The following is a 23,299-nucleotide window of genomic DNA, read 5'->3' as shown; positions in this document are numbered from 1 at the left end:
TGGCTTCTTTGGGATTGGGATGTAGACTGATCTTTTCCAATCCTCTGGCCACTGCTGAGTTTTCCAAACTCGCTGGCATATTGAGTGTGGCACCTTAACAGTGTCATCGTTTAAGATTTTAAATAGTTCAGCTGGAATGCGATCACCTCCACTGGCCTTGTTGTTAGCTGTGCTTTCTAAGCCCCACTTGACTTCACTCTCCAGGATGTTTGGCTGAAGGTCAGCAACCACACTATCTGGGTTGTCCGGTGCATCCAGATCTTTCTGGTATAATTCCTCTGTATATTCTTGCCACCTCTTCTTGATGTCTTCTGCTTCTGTAAGGTCCCTACCATTTTCTGTAACCTTCCCTATTTCCCTTCCATTTTGTTTCCCTTCTGTCCTCCACCATTTGCAAGGCCTCATTGGACAGCTACTTTGCTTTCTTGCATTTCCTTTTCTTTGGGATGTTTTTGTTGCTGCCTCCTGTACAATGTTATGAGCCTCCATCCATAGTTCTTCAGGCACTCTGTCCACCAAATCTAGTTCCTCAAATCTGTTCTTCGCTTCCACTGTGTATTCCTAAGGGATTTGGTTTAGATTATACCTGATTAACCCAGTGGTTTTTCCTACTCTCTTCAGTTTAAGCTTGAATTTTGCTATAAGAAGCTGATGATCAGAGCCACAATCAGCTCCAGGTCTTGTTTTTGCCAACTGTATAGAGCTTCTCCATCTTTGGCTAAATAGGGTTCCTCAAAATCAGGTACAGATCCTGTAAGCCATGTGGTGTGATCTTTGCTTCCACATGGAATACTCACTTCAAGTGACCCTATTTGGTCTGCCTTCTTTAAGAGACAGTAAAGAAAAGAAAAGTTGTAAAGGAAAGGGGGGGAAATATCCTCCTCCTTGCCCCCTCCTGTCTCCTGCTGCTTCTGGGTGAAAGACTTCAATTAAAAAAAACAGCCTCTAAAGCATACAACACCTCAGTACTGCCCTAACTGTTTTTGTTTTTAAACTGCTTCCTCCATTGACTCTACAGAGAGGCAGAGGAAGAAAGGAAGTTTTTAATTTCCCAGTTTCTGCCTTATGTTTCCTCCATTTCAATTTTTTTAAAAAAATTCCATAGGAGGTTTAGCACATCAGTGCTGCCCCAATTGTTTTTTTTTAATGCTTCAGTCATCTGCTAAATGGAAGAACAGAGAAAGGAAATGATTACTTTACATATTACCCCATATCATTAAGTGGCTAAGCTATCTGTTTCACCACTAATGATATGGGAGAATTGAAAACAGCTGGGAAATGGAAGCTCGCTTTGGTTCGATCCTAGGGAATGCACGCACTGGAAATGGAGCAATCCTACCCACACCTAAAAACAGTAGCCCCTGACAGGAGCCCAGAAACATGTGGAAAGGAATGCTCTGCGGGTGAGCAGGTTTACTATTAAAAAAATATTTTGTTTGCTGGCAAATAGAGTAAACCAGCCAACACCTGCAGAGGAACAAACAGCGGACCAAATGTCTAACAGACTACTGTGGCTACTACTGCCCCCAGGAATGTTCTGACATGGTAACCATTGCTGATAGTATGAAAGGACGGGACCACAGTACTTGATTGTGTCATTGCCCTGCTTGTACAGGTGATGCTGCCTTCCAGATGTATTGTTTATGTTCTCCTGCCACATATCCCATCTTTTTCCTTACCTCATAAAATCTGTTGATAAGGGGAAGATGGATGGAATAGCTGCATCATGTTATGTTGGCTGGTAATGCTACGAGCTATCCATCTGGAACCACGCTGTTGTAACTGTTTTGTTTATGACCTATTGTTTTCCTTCAAACTTATCTGTCAGTAGGCTTCAGATAGGTCAACCCTATTTGGCTTGGATCAGTGACATACTTTGCAAGACACAGGCTTAGACAAACAGAGTATTATGAGCTGTCATAATAAAAGATGTACTCTCATTATTCCCACTGAAACTGGGCCACAGCAAGCAAACCTTCCTAAACGTTGATGTTCCCAGCCCACATATTCAAGGAGACGCCAGTCCTGTTCTGTTCAGCACAGCCATAGTGTGACCAGAATATTTAGACTCTTCAAACAAATAGATAAAAGGGGGAAAGTCGATGCCAAATGAATGTCAGTTTTGGCAAATATTGAGGACTACATTCTCTGTTGACAGTCTGGAGACTCACTAAATATTACCAAGACCCTCATGGCTGATTAAAGGCACCTCTGCATATGTGGTAGAGAGAAAGGAAAAGATATGAAATGATAAATAATGCATTGTTCAATTGTGTAGGAAAGAGCTTTTAATTAAAATGCAGAGTGGGAAACACACAGTGGGGAAAAAAATAGTAAAATTTCATTTTGGTGAATGTAGATGAGAAAAATGTGTTAACTGTCCCTCCCCACACATTGTGACTCCCATGAAAATTGTTGTCTCCCTCCTTATATTTGATGATTCCTATTTTGATGTTGAAACTGAGGCTGTCCAAATTGGGAACATCATGAGAAGGCAGGATTCTCCGGAAAAGACAATAATGCTGGGAAAGGTAGAAGGCAGCAGGAAAAGAGGAAGTTCAAATAGAAGATGGGCTAACTCCACAGCCTTGAGTCTTCAGGAGCCGAGCAGGGCAGCTGGGGACAGGACATGTTGGAAATCTCTCATTCATAGAGTCACTATAAGTTGAGGTGATTTGACGGCACATAACAGCAACAACGCAACAGGGTTTTTAAGAAAGCTTTCATTTGTGCCAAAAGAAGCATCTCATCTCCTATTTTATTTATTTATTTATTCATTTAGCTGCAGAGTTAGGCTGTGGGACTGACGTGGCAGGATGCAAAGAAAATAGAAAAGGGCAAGGCATGGAGATTGGGGAGAGAGAACAAAAGAGAAACCTACTCAGGTGCATTTTGATCTATTTGTCTTACCTCATGAGCAAGGAATGGGGACATACCATTTAAATCCCCCCCCCATGTTACACACAATATAACATCCCACCATCAAGCATCCACACCTGACAGTTGGGATGCACACACATGCTGTGTGGATCATCAGGAGTGGAACTATATCCAGTTCTGCTTCATGACTGTATGCTGAAGTAGTTGGAGAAGAGAATGCTTGAATAGGGGAAGGAGAAAAGATAGGTGTATATGTATGAATGATGTATGTGTGTGTTTGAAAGAATGAGAGAATGAGTGTAAGATGGCGCTCACCATGCCCGTCACCGTTGCAAGATCCCTGACAGATTTCCTGGGACGAAAGGCAGCCCTTAAGTGTGGATTAATGCAATAACCAAGCAGCTGATGCGCAGTCCACATTAACAGAAATGATGGCCATTTCCTTTCCAACCGCCTACAAAGTTAGAGCAGTTCAGAAAACAGTGTGTGTCATATTCCCAGCCTGCACTCGATGAACTGAACAGAGTTGAAAGTGGCTCATTTAATTTGACAAAGGAGAAAGGAAAGGAGCAAATGGCATCATTTCACTGATTAATAAGGGACCTTTTACACACTTAGGAAGAATGTTAAAGCATTAAAACTGCCTTACAGTGGGACATGTTATGGTCAGCACTAGCATCTCTAAATATTGACCACATTTGTACATTTTTGTTTGATGTAATCATTTCAGACTGTTTCGAATATCTTTTTAATATCTCCATCTCCTGTAGTCGCTCTGGTCCTCCAATACCATTCAGACTTTCTACTTGCAGGAACCATTGTCTACCTGTTTTACAACAACTGAAAAAGTCTGTGCTTGTACATTGTCAAACTGTGTATAACAGGGAATTGTAAGGTAGGGCTCAATACTTCCAGGTCAGCCCTCCCTCAGTGATGTACCCTACATATCAGTGGCCCTGGTGGCTGGGGATGATAGACATCGTAGTCAACCAATGACATCTGGAGGGCACAGAATTGGAGAAATGCTGTTCTAAGCTATATACAGTTATCTCTGTGTGCGTCTTACACTTTTGCAGCCTCATCGTTGCTTCATGTAAAATGAAACAAAATCTCCAAATATCCTCAACATTCTTCTTCAGGTGCATAACAGTGTGGGGTAAAAGACCAACAAAGGGCAGGGAAATTGTTTTTCTCAAGCACATTGACAATCTGGTGAGCATATATGGAATTTTCAAAGGACCTTCAGTTCTTTCTGGGAGTCAGTTGAAAATTACTGCTCCCCATTTTTCCTTCTTTCTGGTGTGTGCTTGGCATCCTTTCTGAGAGTGAACAGTTTGTTCATTTGTTATGGCTATTTTGCACTTTCAGTTACCTAATGAGAGCTTTATTTACAGTGGTGCCTTGCAAGACGATTGCCTCACGGGATGATTAATCTGCAAAACAATGTTTTTTTGTTATTGCTGTTGTGCTTCGCAAGATGGTTTTTCCTATGGATGACTTTCACAAGACGACAATTTTCCCCCCATTGGAACGCATTAAATAGATTTCGATGCATTCCAATGGGGAACCGCGTTTCACAAAATGATATTTTCTATGGACGATTTTCGCAAGACAACGATTCCCCCCCCCATTGGAATGAATTAAATAGTTTTCAGTGCATTCCAATGGGGAACCGTGTTCCGCAAGACAATGTTTTTGCAAGACAGCGATTTTCGCGGAACGAATTAACATCGTCTTATGAGGCACCACTGTGTTTGTAAACAATAACCATTTAGTTGTTTAAATATTAAACATTATGGCAAATCTGAAAGCACTGGACTGTCAGTAAACCAGGACTAAAAGCTGCAGAGCTTGAAATAGTCTTATCTAGCCTATTGACCTTACAGCAGGAAGGGAAAACTAGGTATTATTTCCAATCATTGGTGATTACTGTAGGAATTTCCAGCCCTGCTTCATTCCCCCCTCCCTTTTCCCAATTAAGAAAAGCATGGAAGGAGCAAAGCATGCTTCTGAGTCTTTTAAAAACTTCAGTGTGACTTCCTGAGTGCTCAGTTCAGTAGAGGCATTGCTCACACTATCTCTTCCCTGAGAGGAAATCTGATCCCCCTCTATTTGGGGAGGTCTGTGAATGGCTGAGGTTGGCTTGTGACTAAGCTGCGTTGGAGGCAATGGTATCAGTGGTCCCACCACTGATGTCAGGTGGCCCATGGATGCAACCTCCCCAAAACTTCTGTACTATTATATTAATAGCTATTGGCTCTAGATCTAAGCCAGAAAGCATGTAAGTTTTTTTCCCCAGGACATTACAAGATTAGTCCTTTAGTAATAACATACCTACTTCATTTCATCTTTGGAAGAGTCTATTCCTGTTCTAGTATCTTTTGTATGGCCACAGATGTCTCTCTTTTGAGGATTTCTCTCTGTTTTGTTATCAATGGTGTTACCAGAACTGGAACACAAGCCTGGATATGTGATAGCAGAAAGGTTCTGGTTGCCCTGCCCCAGCTCCTCATCCTTCCTTGCCTAACAGGAAACAGAGACACCCAGCCTGAAGATGAAGAGGTACAACAAGAGTGACTGGCCTCTCCTCTACCTGATGGGGATGCCAGTACCCTCAGTGGTGCCAACAGGGAATTTCAGACTGGACTTCATAATCTTGATCCTGCCCCATTCCCACTGTTTTTACTTCATTTTCCCCCTGAAATGTAAAGATCCAGTTCTGCTGCATATGAGCTGAACTCCACAAACATGAGGACTTTTCTGTTCTAATACGCTGCATATTCAGTCTAGACTTGTCACCAGATTTTAGAATTATGACGTTTGGGAATGCAGTATTAAATGGCATAAGATGAAAAAGGCAGTGCTGATCCTCCATGCCCCTGAGTAACTCCTTTGAAAGGGTACTTTAGATCAAAGGAGACTTGTTTCATGATGACAGCAGTCCTCATTTAGGAAGTTACTTAAGCATGCATTTAATTTAAACATGGAAATTAAGCCCCATTTACTCAATGGAGCTAAAGCACATGATTAAATTTAAACAGAAGAGTAAATACTGTATTCAGTGACACCATGACTGCCAAGAGCAAATGTTCAGAAGCCATCAGGAAAGTCCATGAAAACAAAAGCTTGAAGAACTATCTTGTATTCTTGCCTCTGCTATTGAGAAATTATGTCCCCAGCTAAATACAGCTGTGTTTGTAAAGGACAGCCAAACAGGAAGAAGCTTGCTTTCTGTGGGAAAGAGAAGAACTGCAGTGGCAGATGCCCAAAACTTGAGACTGATTCCCTATTTTCTCCACTTCTGAGAAAGTTTAAGAGTTAGCATTAAGCTACAAGAGTTGGTTAGCTGTGCATTTATATGTCGTGCTCCCTATAGCAAAACAAATCAATCAGTTTTCTTTGCATGAGCTTTTCTTATTTCCACATTTTGCAAATTAGCTGGTTTTATTTTGCAAATGGCCACCAGGAGGTAAATGAAGGCTTCATTTGCATGCCTACCTGCTCAGGAATGACTGGCTTTGCTGGGGGGAAAATTAGTCTACCATCTTAGAGTTGGACATTTTCCATCACGTCTACTTTGAACTTTAACCTTTGCTCCCTCTTGATTTTACATTCAGGTGAGTTGAGCAAAGAATTCACAGTTTGTCTGATCCATGTTAGTTTTTGTAGAGGTAATATTTCTAAGGGGAGATGACGTGGTGGCAACACTGCTTCTAGACATTGACTTAAATCAACCAAGCTATATTTTCATGGAAGTCAAAGGTGCTACTCTGTTTTGGTGCCTGAAAATTATGGAGGCAGAAGACTGATTTGAATGCTGTTTCTTCCTAAACATGGCCCAATAGTTGGGGAAAAGGAGCTGGGGAAAAATAGTTGGGGAAAAGGGAAAAAGTGTGCACATAGTATGCATTAGTCTCTGGGCTTGCCATGAGGTGGAAGAGCTGCGTATATTCATTGCTTTCCACATACTGAGCTAGATTGCAGTTGGAGTTTAATATCTGACCTGGCCTAGAGTTCCTCCTTTTGGAACATAATGCTTTTGCACAACCCAAAGCGTACAATCTAGAACCACTCCACCTATCCCACCTCATCCTTATCTAAAGAATGTCACACCTTTGCTTTGGATTTCCCAGTGATCACTAAAGAAAAAAATTACAATAATAGACAAATAAAGTTCCACTGTGACCTCAGATTGAACCAAGCCTGACTGTGGACTGATGTCAATCCATGAAGCAGGAGCGAGGAGACCCTTTCTCCTCCAGATAGGGGGAGGCCTCTGAATCTAAAAGTGCAGGAATTAGGCTTCTGAAATTGAACAAGTTATTTTCCTTTACCAAGAAGAGGGAAAGTGTAGCTGATCATGTGGATTCCATGGTAGCTGAGACTGTGTTTCCCCTGCTGTTTTAATTTTTAATGACTCCCTTTCTACCATATGCCTTGAGCACTGCTAAGTTGTTTGCTGTCATCACCTGCACCAGGCTTACAAACATCACGTGGGAAATCCATTTGTGTTGGTTTTTCCTCCTCTTTCTGAGCTGCTCCAGGGCCAAAGCCCGTCTTTGTCAAAGGAATTGGCATCCTTATGTTTACAGCACTCTGGCACATCTTTTGCATTAGTCTCTGGCATTAAAAACATGCTAATGCAGCATATTTTGCATTAGATGATTACTGCTGGAAACAGCCTGGAATTTTCCCGCTGGCACTTCAGTTTTTTTTTTAAATTGATAAAACCAGATCAGGTTTGTAAGTAAAAAGAGTGGAATGCACAATCCCTCTAAAATTGATTTTCAGCATAGATGAGTCCTGGCAGGGCAACTTAAAGTGCATTTACACATCAAAATACTCCTGGGTTTTTGTACTCCTAGCATGTTTGAAATCAATGAAAAAAAATCTGTTTAAATGATGCACATTTTTTTTTGCCTGGGGAGCATGGCTTTTTTTGTTTGTTCAGAAAGTGAAGTTTTTTTAAAAGAAAAAACACCATAGGGGCTTGTTTATTTTAACTCAATTATTAACATGATTTATTTTGAATTGTTTTGGCATGTGTGTTCACCTGTGTCAGAGTAAATTGTGTCTGTGGGGTTTGTCAAGTATTGGATTGGATGCCAGGATCACAGGTTTCCAGGCTGCAGGGTAACTTATAGTCAATCTGTCTGTCTGTCTGTCTGTCTGTCTGTCTGTCTGTCTGTCTGTCTGTCTGTATGTATGTATGTATGTATGTATGTATGTATGTATGTATGTATGTATGTATGTGTGTATTCTATCTCTAATACTGATCTACTGCTATCCCAGTTTGAAAAAAAATTAAAACTAATAAAACAAATGTGAAAACATGATGAGGGGCCATAAAAAATCACTTTAATCCCTACTGACCTGCCTGCTCTTCCTCTCTTCCTCCAGGGTCATGGAGCAACTGGGGCAGCTGGCTTCTGGCTGAGGAAGGCAGGAGAAGGGGGTGAAAGGGTAAACCTTTAATCAGATAGGTTTAATTTTTAAAAAATCTGTAACACTGATCTAGCGCTATCTAAGTTTGAAAAAAAAAATAAAAAATCACACCACAGCAGAAGGACATGGCTTTTGTCTCTGCCACCCATGTCAGTCAATGGAGGGTGTGTGGTGGCGGTGGCAGTGTATGGCTGTGAGGGGCAGTCAGCACAAGGATGGGTGGACACAAGACAAAAACCTCAAAAGTGGCTCCAGGATGATGTGTCAGCAGCAAGAGTGTCTCCCTATAGCTATGGCAATGCTGGGTTTTATTTTATTTTAGTGCAACCATGCCCTTACTTTTCTAAAGCTTCTGCAAATACCTGCAACCCCATGCCATAGCATCTCTTTGCCATCAACCAGTGTCTTTTGTAATTATAAAATTTGGGTCCTTGATATGCACAGCAACACAGTTTCACATTCCTTAGCCACACACAGGCACTGCCAATGGCAGTGCTGTCAGTGTGACTAGTCCTTACTGCAGTGTTTGTTCCTGGCCTGAGCTTCCCTGAGTTCCCATACTGTAGAAGGTATCCGTTACTTCAGATAGCCCCATAGCCATGGAAAGAAGTGAATTCCAGTCTTAACTTCCCCCCATATATTGTTTGTTATTCACTTCTTTATTGCCTGCTTGGGGTGAAAAGTTTATGATGGTTACCACTCCACAGCCTCTGTATGCCCTGTGTAGGATTATAGCAATTGGGATGTACCTCAGGATGGTGTTGGGCACATGCGTTGTGTAAAATACTCCCTGAGCAGCCAGCTCTCCTAGGATGGCATCACTCACTTTTCCTTGGAGAGACTTTCCTGGCTGCCACAACATTTGATAAACCTAGGGCCAAAACTTGCTGTAGACACAAATTATTTAGGCCATACTTTGTTTTACACAATAAAAATGTACCATCACTAGATTAAATACTTCTCTTTGTCGTCACATAACCACTTTTAAGCCAGTGTGTTTCACTCTATAGGTTTGATATACAGACTTGTTTACTGAATCATAGTTTATGTGTTGATATTGTAGGAAGTAATCTATTCTTCATGTACTTGCCAAGCTTTGGAGTTAAGTCTACCAGAGTTGTATTATGTTGTTTCTGTTTTAAACACAAAATGCCCCACATAGTTTTTATTGTCACATTTCCCACTGGAACACCAGGAGTTAACAACTAGCCAGAATCCTTTAGATAAGAGAAAGAGGGAATAAGAATTAAGAGCACAGGAGTTTCTGGTCCCACTGTGATATGTGGCTAGGTGGCAGATGAAGCCATCTTTCACTTCTTCTGCAAGAGCAGGCCGTTTCTATTGTTGTTATTCTATGCCAGGGGTTCCTTTACCCACTAGCCACTGTTGTCTTTTTACAGTACAAAGCTTCAATGAAAAAGATCTGGATGTCAAGCAGAAGTCATTACCAGGTGTGAAATGCCAAATTGACTCACACAATTTTCAACTTATGTCTACTAACCAAGCAACCAAGCAACCACTGTCTCTGTATTTTGATGCCATGGATAAATGTATAAAAATTTGCCATGTAACCTCACTTTTATATCTGAGGAAGTGGATTTGTTCCACAAAATCTCACATTAAAATATAGCACTTAGTCTTTAAGGTGCCACAATGTTCTTGTCTTTTTAAAGTTTTATTTCTTTTCTGTTTCTACCTGAGATGCTTGCACAGACTAACATGGCTACCTCTTCTGAAACCTCAATACCAGAATTACCCTTGTAACTTTCCCCACCACACTCTAACTCCCAGAATCCATCAGACAGTATGGCCATGAGAGGATCAGAGCTGGAATTCCTGATAAATCATTGACAAACCTTTGCGGACACCATTCCTTCTCTACTGCTTTCTTCAGTTCCACCTGTTGGTGTGTCTGTCTAAGCCCTTTTCGTTAGGTGAGAATTGAGCAGCCATCTGCTTCTACTGTGGTACCAGCACCCCATCCCTCCCTAGGACTCAATGTCACACTTTTGACTTTGTGAAACTAAGGACAAGGAAAAGCATACTGGCCATATATTTCATTTGCAATTTTAATTGGCTTATCAGAGACAAAGAGGTGATGACAGAGTTAGAAAATGGAATATTTATCCTCTCCCAGTTTCTTCAACTCCTGGCCCTCTCCATTTCCTCTTGTCTCCAGGGGTCTTTTGAGTTATGCAGCATGGAGATCAGCCACTTCAAAAACAAAGAGAATCCTACTCTTTGAAACCTTTCCTACATCAAAGTTTACCCCCTCCCATCTTCCCTGCACTGCCCACCCTATAGCTGAAGCAATGCTGACCTAGCATAAAGTCTTCTAGCTATGGTAGATTGGTATACAAAGGATTTTTTTCTTTCTCACTTTCTTTCTTTTTTTATACAAAAAAACAGAAAAGCAGGATTTTCTTCACCCTCCCTCTTCCTTTTTTTTTTTTAAACATTATTCACAAAAGTTTACAAAATAGCCTTGAAATTAAGCTCTTAGGCTGGAATCCAATCCAGTTTTGCTTACTGACATTGCTAATTGATTCAAAGACGCATTCATTGTTTTGAGGATCATTATTGTTACTTGTGATTCCTCATCTGTGTAAGATTGCTTTCCCTTCTGTTTCACCTGCCTGGAGGTGATCCTCAGGAGGCGAAAATTGCAGTGTTCACAAGACAAGGCTGTTTGGATTTGGTTCAAGATTCTTCATGGCAATACACCTCTGTGCACAAAGGTAACCCCAAAGGGACAGGCTTTTTAAAAAAAGATTTCCAAGAGATCAGCAATTTGCTGAACAAAAAGTACATTGGTCAAAGGCTGCCAGAGGATCCATGGGCTGTCTGAAAGGAACAGAGGGATTTTGAGATTCCAAGCCTTTTACTTTTAGCTCATGCTATCTATTCTGGATACTGAATGTCTCTGCAAGAATCTTCCTTTCATAAAAAATAGATTGTTTATCTTGACATAAAGGATAATTTGTTTGACCAAAATGGTGGCTTGGATGGATAACAGACACACCACACTTTTGTCCCCTCCATAATCTATGCTTAGCGTTTTTTGTGGTTGAACATTTCCCCCATCAATATTTTATATTTGGTAATATAAACACAAATCCACCAGATCTTCTTGTTTACCCTCCCTGGGGGAAAAATGTATCAGTCAACAACCTTTAAGACTCCAGTGGTGTTGCTTGCACCTCCACAGTTAGGAGTGTCTCTGTCTTTCTCCCTTGATCCCAGTGTTTGATGAAAGCTGGGTATACAACTCGCACTGAAGATGAGCCTGTTTTCCATGGCATGCAGATCCCCTGACTCCCAGCTTGTGGCTTGAAAGAACCCAAGCCGTAGTTGCCTATAAGGCTAAGACACAGCAACAGAATGCAGAGAGACAACACCATGAGGATCCCTTGCCTCCTTTCCAAATGTTGGTATGGAGCCTCTTTAGTCCTGGCGTTTACACAGGCTACTTTGCTTGGCAAGTCTGCAAAGGACACATGAAGGCAAGCCCAATATTCTGTACTGTGGTGCAGTCGCGTGATGTTGTAGACATGCGTGCCTGTGGGGATACGGGCCATGCTCATCATGTCCAAACTGGGGTCAAAGCTGGACCATGTGAGGTTGGAAGAAACCGTGTTGAGGTGAGGTTTCCAGGCAACCAGGATGTGATATGCCTGTACTTCCTTCAGTAGCAGTTTTAGCACATCCTCACTGAAAGGGAAAGAACTATTGACCACCAGACTGATGCTCTTCGTATCAGCACCAATGAGGTTTTGGGCTATACATGTGTAGAGCCCAGCCTCTTGTGGTGTCACTTTATGGATCTCCAGTGTCCCTTCAGGATACACTCTGTACTTTCCATCTTCTGAGTAGGGCATCAATTTGAGACCTGATGGGGTGACCCAGTAAATCTCTGGTTCTGGTTCTGCCAGAGCCCTGCAGTGGAGAGCAATATCCTCACTTTCCACCACCTCTATATTGGAAGGAAAGCTTTTGTCAGAGATGAGTGGTAAGCACCTGTCAGACATTTCCCTGAAAGGGACATCACGGATGTGCTTTCTCTTGAGGTCTGGAGGCTCAGCACATAACGTAGATTGAGGTTCGATGAAGCGTATGCGGTTCTCTGTACTGTTGACCCAGCGGATGACACAGTCACAGCGGATGGGGTTACTATGGATGCTGATCTCCTGCAAATTGGGGAGAGACTCCAGTGTCTGCTTATGCAAGGCACTGAGGGCATTGTTATTGAGCATGAGGGTCTCCATCTGGGGAAGATGGTGGAAAGCATTAGGGTGGATATAGGACAGTTTAGGGTTGTTGGTCACATCCAGTTTGGTCAGTTCAGGCAAGTTGATCAAGGCAAACTTATCGATGGAAACCAGTTCTTCCATGTTGTTGAGTCCCAATTCCTTGAGGTGCAGCATATTGGTGAAATCACTCTGCTTAACTCTCTGAAGTGGGTTTTTGTTAAGATCCAAAAATTTAAGACCAGGGACTTGCTGTAGTGCACGTTTGGGGACATTGACCAGTTTGTTGTCATAGAAAGACAGACTCTCCAAACTTTTTAGACCTACTAGCGCATAATCTGAAATCTCTTTCAGGTTCATTCCAGCCAGAACCAGACTCCTCAGATTTGACAGTGGCCTGAAGTTCATATCCAAAATTGCATCTACTTTGTTACCTCCAATCATGAGGATCTCCAGACTGGGAAGTACTTGGAACCAGCGGCTGTCAACTGTCCTCAGCAAGTTGGAGTTGAGGTGGAGCCGAAGTAGGTTTCCAAGGCCTAAGAAGGCTTGTGGTGAGATCCTGCGTATTTGATTGTGGTTAAGATAAAGCTCCTGGAGATTAACCAAGCCCATGAAGCCATTATCAGGAAGTTCAGCCAGCTGATTCTCTTCCAGATGGAGACTCAGCAACTGGGGCATGTTCCTCAGGCTGAGGTCCAAAATGTCAGAGAAACTGTTCTGTGACAAATCAAGCTCAGTCAGGTTTCTCAGATAGTCAAGTTCACTTTGCTCAACCTTGGCAATATTGTTGCTTTGCAAGAGAAGGATCTGTGTCCCTACTGGCAAGCTTTCAGGCACTGTGGAGATGAACAAATCATTACAGTCAACTGTGGCTGCCTCTCTGTACACAGACCTGGGTGTGTACCATGGCCTGATTTGGCAGACACACTGCAGTGGACATTTGACCTTCCAAGGTACAACAGGAATTGCAGTGGTGGCTGCCATACAGATGAGAAGCAAGTTCAGTTGGAAGTGTCTCATTTTCAACTGGCAAATCCAACTTCCATGCAAGGTGAAAGCTTTTACAGGACACATTTGGATCTCACCATGGGCAAAGTGCAGAAAGGGGCAAGAGCAGACAGCAAGTAGCTCCTGCCCTGGTACCCGTAGATGCTTTCACAGCTGTTATTAATCCTGAGGGAAGATGCAGTGATAGGGATAAGATGTTTCCTTAATTGAAGAGGTCATAATGGGTCAAGTAGCACATCTCTCTTTAATCAGAGCTTCTTCTTTTCTTCCTCCATAACTGATTCATTCTTTCTGTTGCTTGCATTGTTGAGGCTTCTTCTGAAGACTTTGCCTGGAATAAATGAAACAAAGAATGTTGAGTGAGACACAAAATGCACAAGGAGCAACACAAATAAGACAAAGCTTAGTACAGCATTAGCATGATTTTGTTCAGAGGTACCATATGCATGGCAGAAGAAACAAGACAGAACTTGGAACTGGTAGGGATTCTGTCATGGTCTTAAATTTTGTGAAGACCCATCATGAATTCTTTTGCTGAAAGAAGCATTCACTCTTCAGAAACATTTGAAAACACATATAGGACAGGAGGCAAAGACCGGACTTCCCAGTACTATAGGTAAAAAAAAAAAAAAAATCACAATCTTACCATCTCCCCATGCCTTGCCATCTTCCCAAGAGTCAATGGGCCTTCATGGCTCCCTGACAGTTTCCATGCTTAATTCAAGGTGCTGCTTATGACCTCTAAAGTTCTTAATGGTTTAAGACTTCTTGGAATGCCTCTCCCAGAAATCTGCTACCTGTTCCATCCACTCCTCTCAATCCATGATGTTAAAAATGGACAGACCTAGGCGGGCCAAAAAGGCAACCGCAAGGAATCATTGCTCTAATCTCTGGAAGAAGTTGCCAACAGAGATATGGCACACTTCTTTCCTTCTTATCTTCAGAAAACTGCTAAAGACAGAATTATTTAAAGCTGCCTTTAACAACTGAATTCCCTGGATGCTGTTAATTTTTTGGTATAATTTTCAGATTTTATAGGGTTATTTATATCTATCACCATATTGCTTTGGAATGTGTGTTGTTAGGTGGGGTCTTGTGGGTTTTAAGTTTTAACCTGTAAACAAGAGTAGTGTTTGTACTAATGAGGCAGTATATCAATCAATCAATCAATCAATCAGTCTGTCAATCAATCAATCAATACACTTGAAGGTGAAATCTACAAAGACACATCACATAGGGATCTTTGTTCTGCTATGTCAAAACTTCAAACTAGGAAGTTCTTGGTGCTACGTTGTTCAGGTATTAGTCTTTCTTTGACAGGATAATTGGTTATATGGATCCTAGAGGTCCTTATCCTATGAACTGTCTTTCTTCTTTCTGGGACACCAAAGATTTTTTTCAGGAAAGGTCTACACATGAATGGTATTTCAGAAAACATTGGTAGCCTTCTAAGCATAGTGGCCTCCAGGCAATTTTGTCAGAGATCTAGGATATGAGGCACTTGTTAGTCAATTAAGGCAGCACACAAAGCCATATCTAAACCTACTTCAGACCATAGCTTCTGATTTTGCTTTGCCAGGCATCCACCAAATGCCTCTTTAGTTATTGCTCTAACCATAGTAAAGCTACTTTAACTGTCTGCTGTAATGGCTGAAGCGAGTCTTTGTGGCATCCCCACCGCCCATTAAAGTTAATGCATGATAAGGACCCCAGGGATGATTTGTACAATCCACTGAAAGGTAGGCATGGTTCTTCATTCAGTGTATTCCCACAATAAAGAAGAGAGTTGATATGCATGTACAGTATAGCATTAGCCTCTATCATTGAAGAAGAGGACTTTTCTCCCCTCCTTGTTTTGTTCCCAAATACATACAGGCACAGACACAGACACAGTTCTGTTCTCAGTTAGATAGACCCACAGAGGATGTGATCAGATAGCTGCAAAGGTGTGTGCTTGATCACATCAGAAAGCGTTGCTTTGATAGGAACTATCTCCCTTAACATGACCTCTCTGCTGGGGAATCACTGCAGCCCGGCCCCATTTCCCTGTGCATTGCGTGATCACCAGGGAAAATATCACATTGGACCACTCCAGATTGTGGCCTGTTTCCCCACATGATCACACTTTGAACCAACTGCTGAACAGCAAATTGACACTGGTGTAAATTCCATAGATTCAAGGGTCTGACTACAATTGGGTTTAGGCCAAGGTCTCTATTGCCAGCGCATGACTAAGTCTTCAGGTTATTCGGCTGGCAGCTTAATCAGAGAGAAACCTCCTGCTAAAAAGAAACATGTCTTCCTTTGCAAAATCATGATGTGGCCAATTAATACTCTGTTCTCTTCTTCACAGCATTTCTGCGATAATTCTGGAAGTTCTGCAAGACACTGTGTGAGAAGAGAGTGAAGATGACTCAGTTCTAAAAATGACTTTCTTCATCTCCTTCTAAGTCATATTTATGACCTCCACAAGAGACACATTCCAGACTCAAATATGCGCTTAGATTCCCTTATGAATAGGCTCTAAGGTTCACACAGGGACTTTCACTGCCTATTACAATATTTTAATGCTTTTATTTGCCATCAGCAGGATTTTAGTCATAAGGCAGAATCCAGCTGAAATCAGGCATGATCTAAACATTCAGCAGACCTGGTACAGTAGACATAGGACTGTCCTTACAATATGATTATAAGGAAGCTGCGTGCAGTGGCTGGGGTTTGGGACAACTGTAGCAGCACCTCCTACTCTTAGTGATTCCTGCTGAGCCATCCTTTCTGAAACATCTGCTGCAAGACAGAATTGTGGTCTGCCCTGTTGCACTGCCCTGCATTCCCTAAACCAGCCTGTGTAGTAGAGGTCCTTTTCCTGTTCAGTGTATACTACTGTCCACAATTTCACCAAGAATGTGCTCCAGAAATTAGTTTGAATTTCACAGGAATTACCCAAGGTGCTGGGAACTATAATGGACTGTGGACTTGGTAGTCTCTCTGCTCATTAGGTTCAGCATGGTGGCTGTCAAAAATCTATCAGTCCCACAACCTGTTGTACTTGCTATGGAGTTCAGTAAGTTCCACCCACTCTCTTCTTTTGCAATGGCTGCAAAGTGGAACATTTTGGGTCTCAGATGTGTGTACTGAAAGTTCTCTGTTCTTCTCTTTTTTTGCTGCAGTTGTAGGATTAGGTAAATTGTGGCTGTTAGTGAAAAAGAAAATCTCATGGCTAGTGCTGAAAACCTTCTATGAAACAGGTTCAGAGCTTTGGACAACCCCCTCTAAAATTCAGATTTCAATCCAAAGAAGATTCAGTGTCATGCAAAACTCAATTTACCAAGCTGATCTGCCTCTGTTGTTGAAACAAAATTCAACTGCCAGTTCTCCTAGTCTGTTCCCCAGGCTTTGGCTTTCTAAATGTGGAATGGCAGTGGCAAGTTGTTTTTTTAAAAAAATCTTTTGCATTAGGCAGCAAAATGTTTTCAACCAGCGAATAGAGGGCAATGCATGTTCCTCCAGAAATAGAAAAATACATAAATAATCTAGGAGGCACAAAACTAGCATATCAGGGAAAGTTTAATCCAGATATTCTTTTCCTGATGTCTAGTTTTCTTTCTGCAGTGTATTCAGGTATAAGGGGCAAAATGGTCTTATTGAGGACAAGATATTTTCTTGGGTTTTTTGGGGCAAGTTGCCCTGGATTGCTTTCCAAGGAAATGGACGAAACTTACTGTTTTCTCTGTTAAAGAAGGAGAAAATATATTGTTTTGTACTATCCTGAGGGATCTATGGAAGGAAAAAAGAGCATTCACAGAGTGGGAAAAGAAAGATGAAGGTATATCACAGAGGACATAAAAATCAATATAGCCCATCCCTTCTTCAGTGTTGTTCCTTTGGGAGCTGATATGATAAAAGCCGAAGGCCCTGTAGAAAGCAAAGGCACAAATGCAAAGGATCAATTTTGGTGTACAGGTCACAGCAAGACAGTGGCATATAATCTTTACACTGACACCCGTGATAGAGTGAGCAAGAGGTCCATAATGAACAACACCAGCCTTGGAAAACGATGGGTCTGTTCATTTTCCTAGAGCATACAATGAGTGTTAGGTCACAGGTTTACACTTCTTTTTAAAGTGTTGTTTTGCCAATTGTCAGCTGATTCTGCTTTTGGCTATTGTTCCTTTGAGTTTATAAGGAGGCTAACTGAGAAAAGTGAAATGCTCAAACAGATCTGGAGACACCATTATGTTCTAGAACTTGCAATAATATGTTACAGGTTACTTGAAATGTGTTGCTTCTAGGGGTAATTAGGACACAATGACCTTCATGTTCTCTTTGCAAAACAACATAACCAATAACACTCTCTGTGTGCTATAAGTAATTGTTACAACAGTGTTGGGGGTCATTTGAGGGGATTGGGAAGCATTTTACTATTTTTATAGCCTTTTAAAATTAAAAGTGAAGCAATAGTAATACACCACTAATTATTAAAGTGTTACTGTCTGGATAGCTCAATGAGTTGGGTATCTGACTATGGAATCAATAGGTCAGGAGTTTGATTTCTCTCTATGCCTCCTAGAAAAAGAGCCAACCTAGGTAGCCTTGGGCAATCTGCACAGTCCAAGGATATAACTAGAAGAAGGGAATTATAAACCACTTCTGAATGCTCTCAACCTGGAAAATTCTGGAAAAGCTCACCATACGTTGTAGTCAACTTGACAGTATGTAATGATTTTAAAGTGTTAGCCATAAAATAATGTGAGACCAAGAACCTTTACAGAGAGAAAGAGAGAGAGAGAGAGAGTTAGTTATATGGTTGCAATTGCTTTTTAACATGTCCCAGTCATATTTTCTCTTTGGGCTGAGAGTATAATGTGAAGTGACAGCAAAGACATCTTCAAGGAAGTATTTTTGAAAATGCTAAGTATATATTGTTTAAGTCTCAAGACAGATAGGGAAATAATATGAGATCCAATCTGAAGTTTGAAAAAGAAACCCCACCAAGTAGTTTACTTTGCTGTTTTTTTTTTAAGAAACTGGAGTCAAAGTAGAAGCAAGTGCCTGGTGATTAATGGGGGCAACAATGGATTGTTCTTGCTTTCTTCTATCCAAAGGCAAATGACACGTGTTTTATTGTGAATGAAAGACCGAGAAATAATCTTCAAGTATGGTTGTGTTCATGAGAATTCTTCAAGATGACTTTAATGGGAGTGCTATAATCAGATCCATGATGTAATCAACATTGGGAATCCATTTATTAAACATTCTGTGGCCCATTGTGGAAGACAGCTACTGTTGACCTACTAACAGGTTTGGGGATTCAAAACTTGGAAAAGTTTTGGTTTTTTTTTATTTTTACCAAAACTCCCATAATCTTTCAGCCAGAATAATCAGTGCCCTTTTTGTTGACTATAGGATTCTGGGGGTTATTGGCAAAAAATTAATAAGTTTTACAGAAGAAAAAGCTGGCAGAAGAAAAACCTTCACAAAATGTTTTCTTTCTTTTTGTCAGCAAGTTGACAGAACATTGTTAGAGATGAGGAAAAAATATGTTCCTATTGGCTGTACTGTATGACCACTCCAACTTTTTAATGATATAGCAAGGAAATTTTTATCCTCTAGGAACAAGATAAAATATATATATTTTAAGTTTCTGGATAGCATGGGCACCACAGGTTTTTCTTATTTGTTTACAGTATGTTATGTCTTAATATAATAAATATAAATTAATATAATAAAACCTCTAAGGAGGCACAACTAAAGCAAATGTAGAACAATTCAGAACAGCTCAAAACCATTTAAAAGTATGAAATTGTTTATAGTGGGGAATAACTTTTTCAAGCTTTGGATGGGTGCAGTATTCTGGTGAGCAAATGTGGGAAATGCAGCTCTGGCTGTCACTTCTCAATCATGTCATGGTTATCACTCATTATTACGGATTCCTTGTCTGCCGTTCACTGTTAACAGCCACACACACAGGATATGGGTTTGTCAATTCTTGTTATGGATTTAGCAATTTCACCTAATAGTGAAGTCTCAGATGTAATTAGCAAAGGGTCTGAGATAAATCCCTGCTCTGGTGAACTTCTTTGACTTGGGTACTGTGTTGATTTTTGTAAAAAAAAAAAATAATTATAGACTGCAGCTCTAGTTGCAGCTAATGCCCCTTTCTGTCTATCACCAGCTTTTCTCCGCATGACATTAAAAATGGCATGCTAGCCAGAGGTTGAATGGGTGAAGCTCAGCATCCTACTTCTGCATTGTTCTGCCTTGCTCTGCCTTGATCTATGCAGATGCTAAAGACACAGGAATGCTGAACATAACAATCCTTTGCCAAGCAACATATTTGAAGATGTCAATACTTGGATGAGTCTGATCTGAGAAGAAAAATGGATGGCGAGTTCACTGAAGGAAAAGGTGTGGAGATTAGAAGGAAAACAAATGTCAGTATAATGTGCGTATGCAAAAAAAGGAAGAAGAAGAAGAAGAAGAAGAAGAAGAAGAAGAAGAAGAAGAAGAAGAAGAAGAAGAAGAAGAAGAAGAAATCTCAGATTGCTATTGGAATGTTCTAAAATTTAATTTTTGCTTAATTCTGTTTTCATGCAAATTATTCTATTTTTAGTTGTACATGTTTTTAAAGAATGTTGTAGCTGGCACAGAAAGTAAATAGTTTTGTAGCATTCTGGGAAGGAAGATTTAATAGTTTCTTTGACCAATGTTGATCTAACAAAATCACCCCAATGGACACTTTTTTCCTGAGGCTAATAGCAGGTGATAGCTAATAGCAGCCACTCAGAGTGGTATAATTATACCAGATGGGCGGGATATAAATCAAATAAATAAATAAATAAATAAATAAATAAATAAATAAATAAATAAATAAATAAATAAATAAATAAATAAATAAATAAATAAATAAATAAACAAACAAACAAACAAACAAACAAACAAACAAACAAACAAACAGTGGTACAGCGGATAGAGCAACGGAGTAGGACTCAGGAGGCCTGGGTTTGAATCCCTGCTCACCCATGGAAACTTACTGGGCAAAGTGGAACTGTAAAATCACCCCTTAAGTATCTTATTTACCTTGGGAATCCTATTGGGGTCACTATAAGTTGGTTATGACTTGATGGGACATGACAGGTGAGGGGGCACAGTGTTTGTTTACACCACGGGTAGATGAAGAAAGGGCCAGATCTCCACCCCCACACATTATGGCTCTGATCAAGCCATCCTCCTGCAAATACCTATTGTCAAGTTTTGCAAAATACACAAGTGGCCCATAAAACCATTTTTAGTATTATGTCTCCTTGGCCATAATATTCCATAAACTGGAATTTGGATGGAGGAAAGCAGAGAAAAAGAGAGAGGAAGCAGGGGGTTTAACTTGACTACTGAAAAGTAGCTTTGGAGCTCACAGTCACACCTGGGAATCTGATACAAAATTTGCAACTGTGCCATCTGTTTATCAGAATATATTTACTAGCTGAGCACAAATATTACAAATATATTGTATGTCTCTAGTGTTTTCTTATGCATAACAAAGTAAATCTGGCATTTTTCACCACTTAGGAAAGCAGGAATCAGGTACCCATACATTCTCACAGATGGAACATTCTTTCCCTTTATAACTACAAGTATTTTCTGCTTATTTATGAGCCCTGCGGTGCAGTGGTTAAACTGCAGTACTGCAGCTATGACTCTGTTAATGACCTGAGTTCAACTGCAGCTTAGGTAGCTGGTAAGAGGTTGACTCAGCCTTCCATCCTTCTGAGGTTAATACAACGAGTAGCCAGCTTGGTTGGGGGCGGCGGGGGGGGGGAGGCAATGTGTAGCCAGCATAATTAACTACCCAGAGAGTGCTTTAAGGACTATGAAATGGCGTACAAGCAACATGCTTTGTTTTGATTTACTTTATACTAATGATTTCTGGCAGTTCCCTGCTTCCTTTTCCTTGTCTCACTGCCTCTTGACCTCTCTCCCTGTGCTGTTGCAGCTGCTCTGAAACCTCCTGTGATGAGGTTTCCTGTACCTCCTTTTCCCATCTGCATCCTTACCAGTTACCATGTGCCAACATGGAGTATTCTTTGCTCCCTGTCCTGTTACCGCCTCTTGACACCTCTCCCCATGCCACCATCACTGCTTCTGATACCTATTTTACTATTTTTTTTTTAATTTGGGGAAATGTGATAAGACAACATCATATCCCTCTCCCTGGTCTACAGGAACAACAACAACAACATATAAGGCATTAAGAATGAATAAAAAAATCTATTCCGTTCCTATTCATACCAGTATAATGGGTGAAGTCGTCTGGATGCCAGGGGAAAGAAAACCCAGGACCTTTGGAGGCCAATCAGGTACAATTTGTGGAACAAACACCTCACCTGGATAGATCCCATATGTATATCCTATATGCACAAACAACATGAAAACTGGAGAGCTTGAAATGTAGGTCCCAGAACAGGACTACCCACTTGTCAGAATGGAGAGCTGTGGGAACTCCTTTTGCATAGAGTTGTAATCATTTTCTGTGATTGTTTTGAATGGGTATACCTCTGCTTGCAGAGTGACAGATAATCTCTCCCCCCCCCTTATCACAACAAAAACATGCTGATCACCCTATCTCCGGAAAAGGACAAAAGCTGTTCCCACAGCTATAAATACTCAACTATCCAACAAACAGCAACAGAGCATGGATGGAGTTCCTACTCCTGTTCCTCTGAAGATGCCGGCCACAGAGACTGGCGAAATGTCAGGAAGAACAACCTTCAGAACATGGCCAAAGAGCCTGAAAAACCCACAACAACCATCATGATTTCCTAGTGCTTAATAAAACCAACATTTCATTCAGCTCATGTTACTTTCATGGTATTTTCCAACCCAAGTTAGTTGTTCACATTGGTATCTACAGATACCTGACCAATTTCCACCAACTAATCTGTCACAGTTGTCACCCAGCAGACCAGAACAGTTAAAACTTCCATGAAGATGATGCCTTACTTTGTGAGTGAATTTATCTCATAGGTTTTCCTTTGGACCTCCCTCTGGTAGTTACACTCTTGTAGACTTGTAGATGTTCCAAGCTGATATGTAAGATGTAGAACTGGTAGTCCTCCAAGGACACCAATATTTACAGACTGCCTGTTAGATTCTGCAAAAGAAACTAATTCACCATGGTGTCACTTGTGTGGCAGGAGGCAAGTGTTACTGCATCTCATACTTGCCATAGATTTCAATGTCACGTGCATTTATATTGTAACACTCCATCAATATCTCTGGATTTTAGTTCAGAAACTTTAGGTGAGCTGTCTTCTTTTTAGCACACAGGAAATGTGAAGTGCTCACAACTTAACTAACCCAAAACATTAACATTCACTGTGCGTAGGGACCTTAAGGTTCTATAATTGCTACCAAGTGACAGCCTAATTGGTTGCAACAATGCTGTGGAGAGAGATTAGGGTAGCAAGTGGATTCTTCCTTTTGCTTCTTTCCACTTGTCATTCTTAACCTACTACATTCTAGGGTGCTTTTATCTACACCTCAGTTCAGAACTGGACCCACACGTGAGCTCTAAAGTCCATTTTTTAAAGAAATAAAAAGCACTTGGTAAAGGATAGCAAGGCAACTGTGTAAAGGGCAGATGGCTGGGTTTGTTGCTAATTCTCCCCTTTCCCCCAGAGGATCAATTAGCCTCTTTTCTGCCCCAGGTTCACACAGCA

At 41.0% G+C, this 23,299-nt stretch overlaps 1 protein-coding gene across 2 annotated transcripts in view; it reads right to left on the bottom strand.

Annotated features, from left to right (window-relative positions):
- Window positions 1-10,376: 10,376 nt before the first annotated feature.
- LRRN2 (leucine rich repeat neuronal 2) overlaps window positions 10,377-23,299 on the bottom strand; it is a 198,083-nt gene continuing 185,160 nt past the window's right edge. For both annotated transcript variants that reach the window (XM_020797139.3, XM_078391900.1), the window contains one exon: window positions 10,377-13,914. In XM_020797139.3, coding sequence (XP_020652798.3) covers window positions 11,499-13,649 — 2,151 coding nt within the window. In that variant the 5' untranslated portion in view covers window positions 13,650-13,914 and the 3' untranslated portion in view covers window positions 10,377-11,498. The remainder of the gene's footprint in view (window positions 13,915-23,299) is intronic.

The sequence above is a fragment of the Pogona vitticeps genome, chromosome 4 (genome assembly GCF_051106095.1).
Source record: "Pogona vitticeps strain Pit_001003342236 chromosome 4, PviZW2.1, whole genome shotgun sequence".
In the NCBI taxonomy this organism is placed as follows: domain Eukaryota; kingdom Metazoa; phylum Chordata; class Lepidosauria; order Squamata; family Agamidae; genus Pogona; species Pogona vitticeps.
The sequence above is the reverse complement of the archived record's forward strand: the minus strand, read 5'-3'. Positions and strand labels throughout refer to the sequence as shown.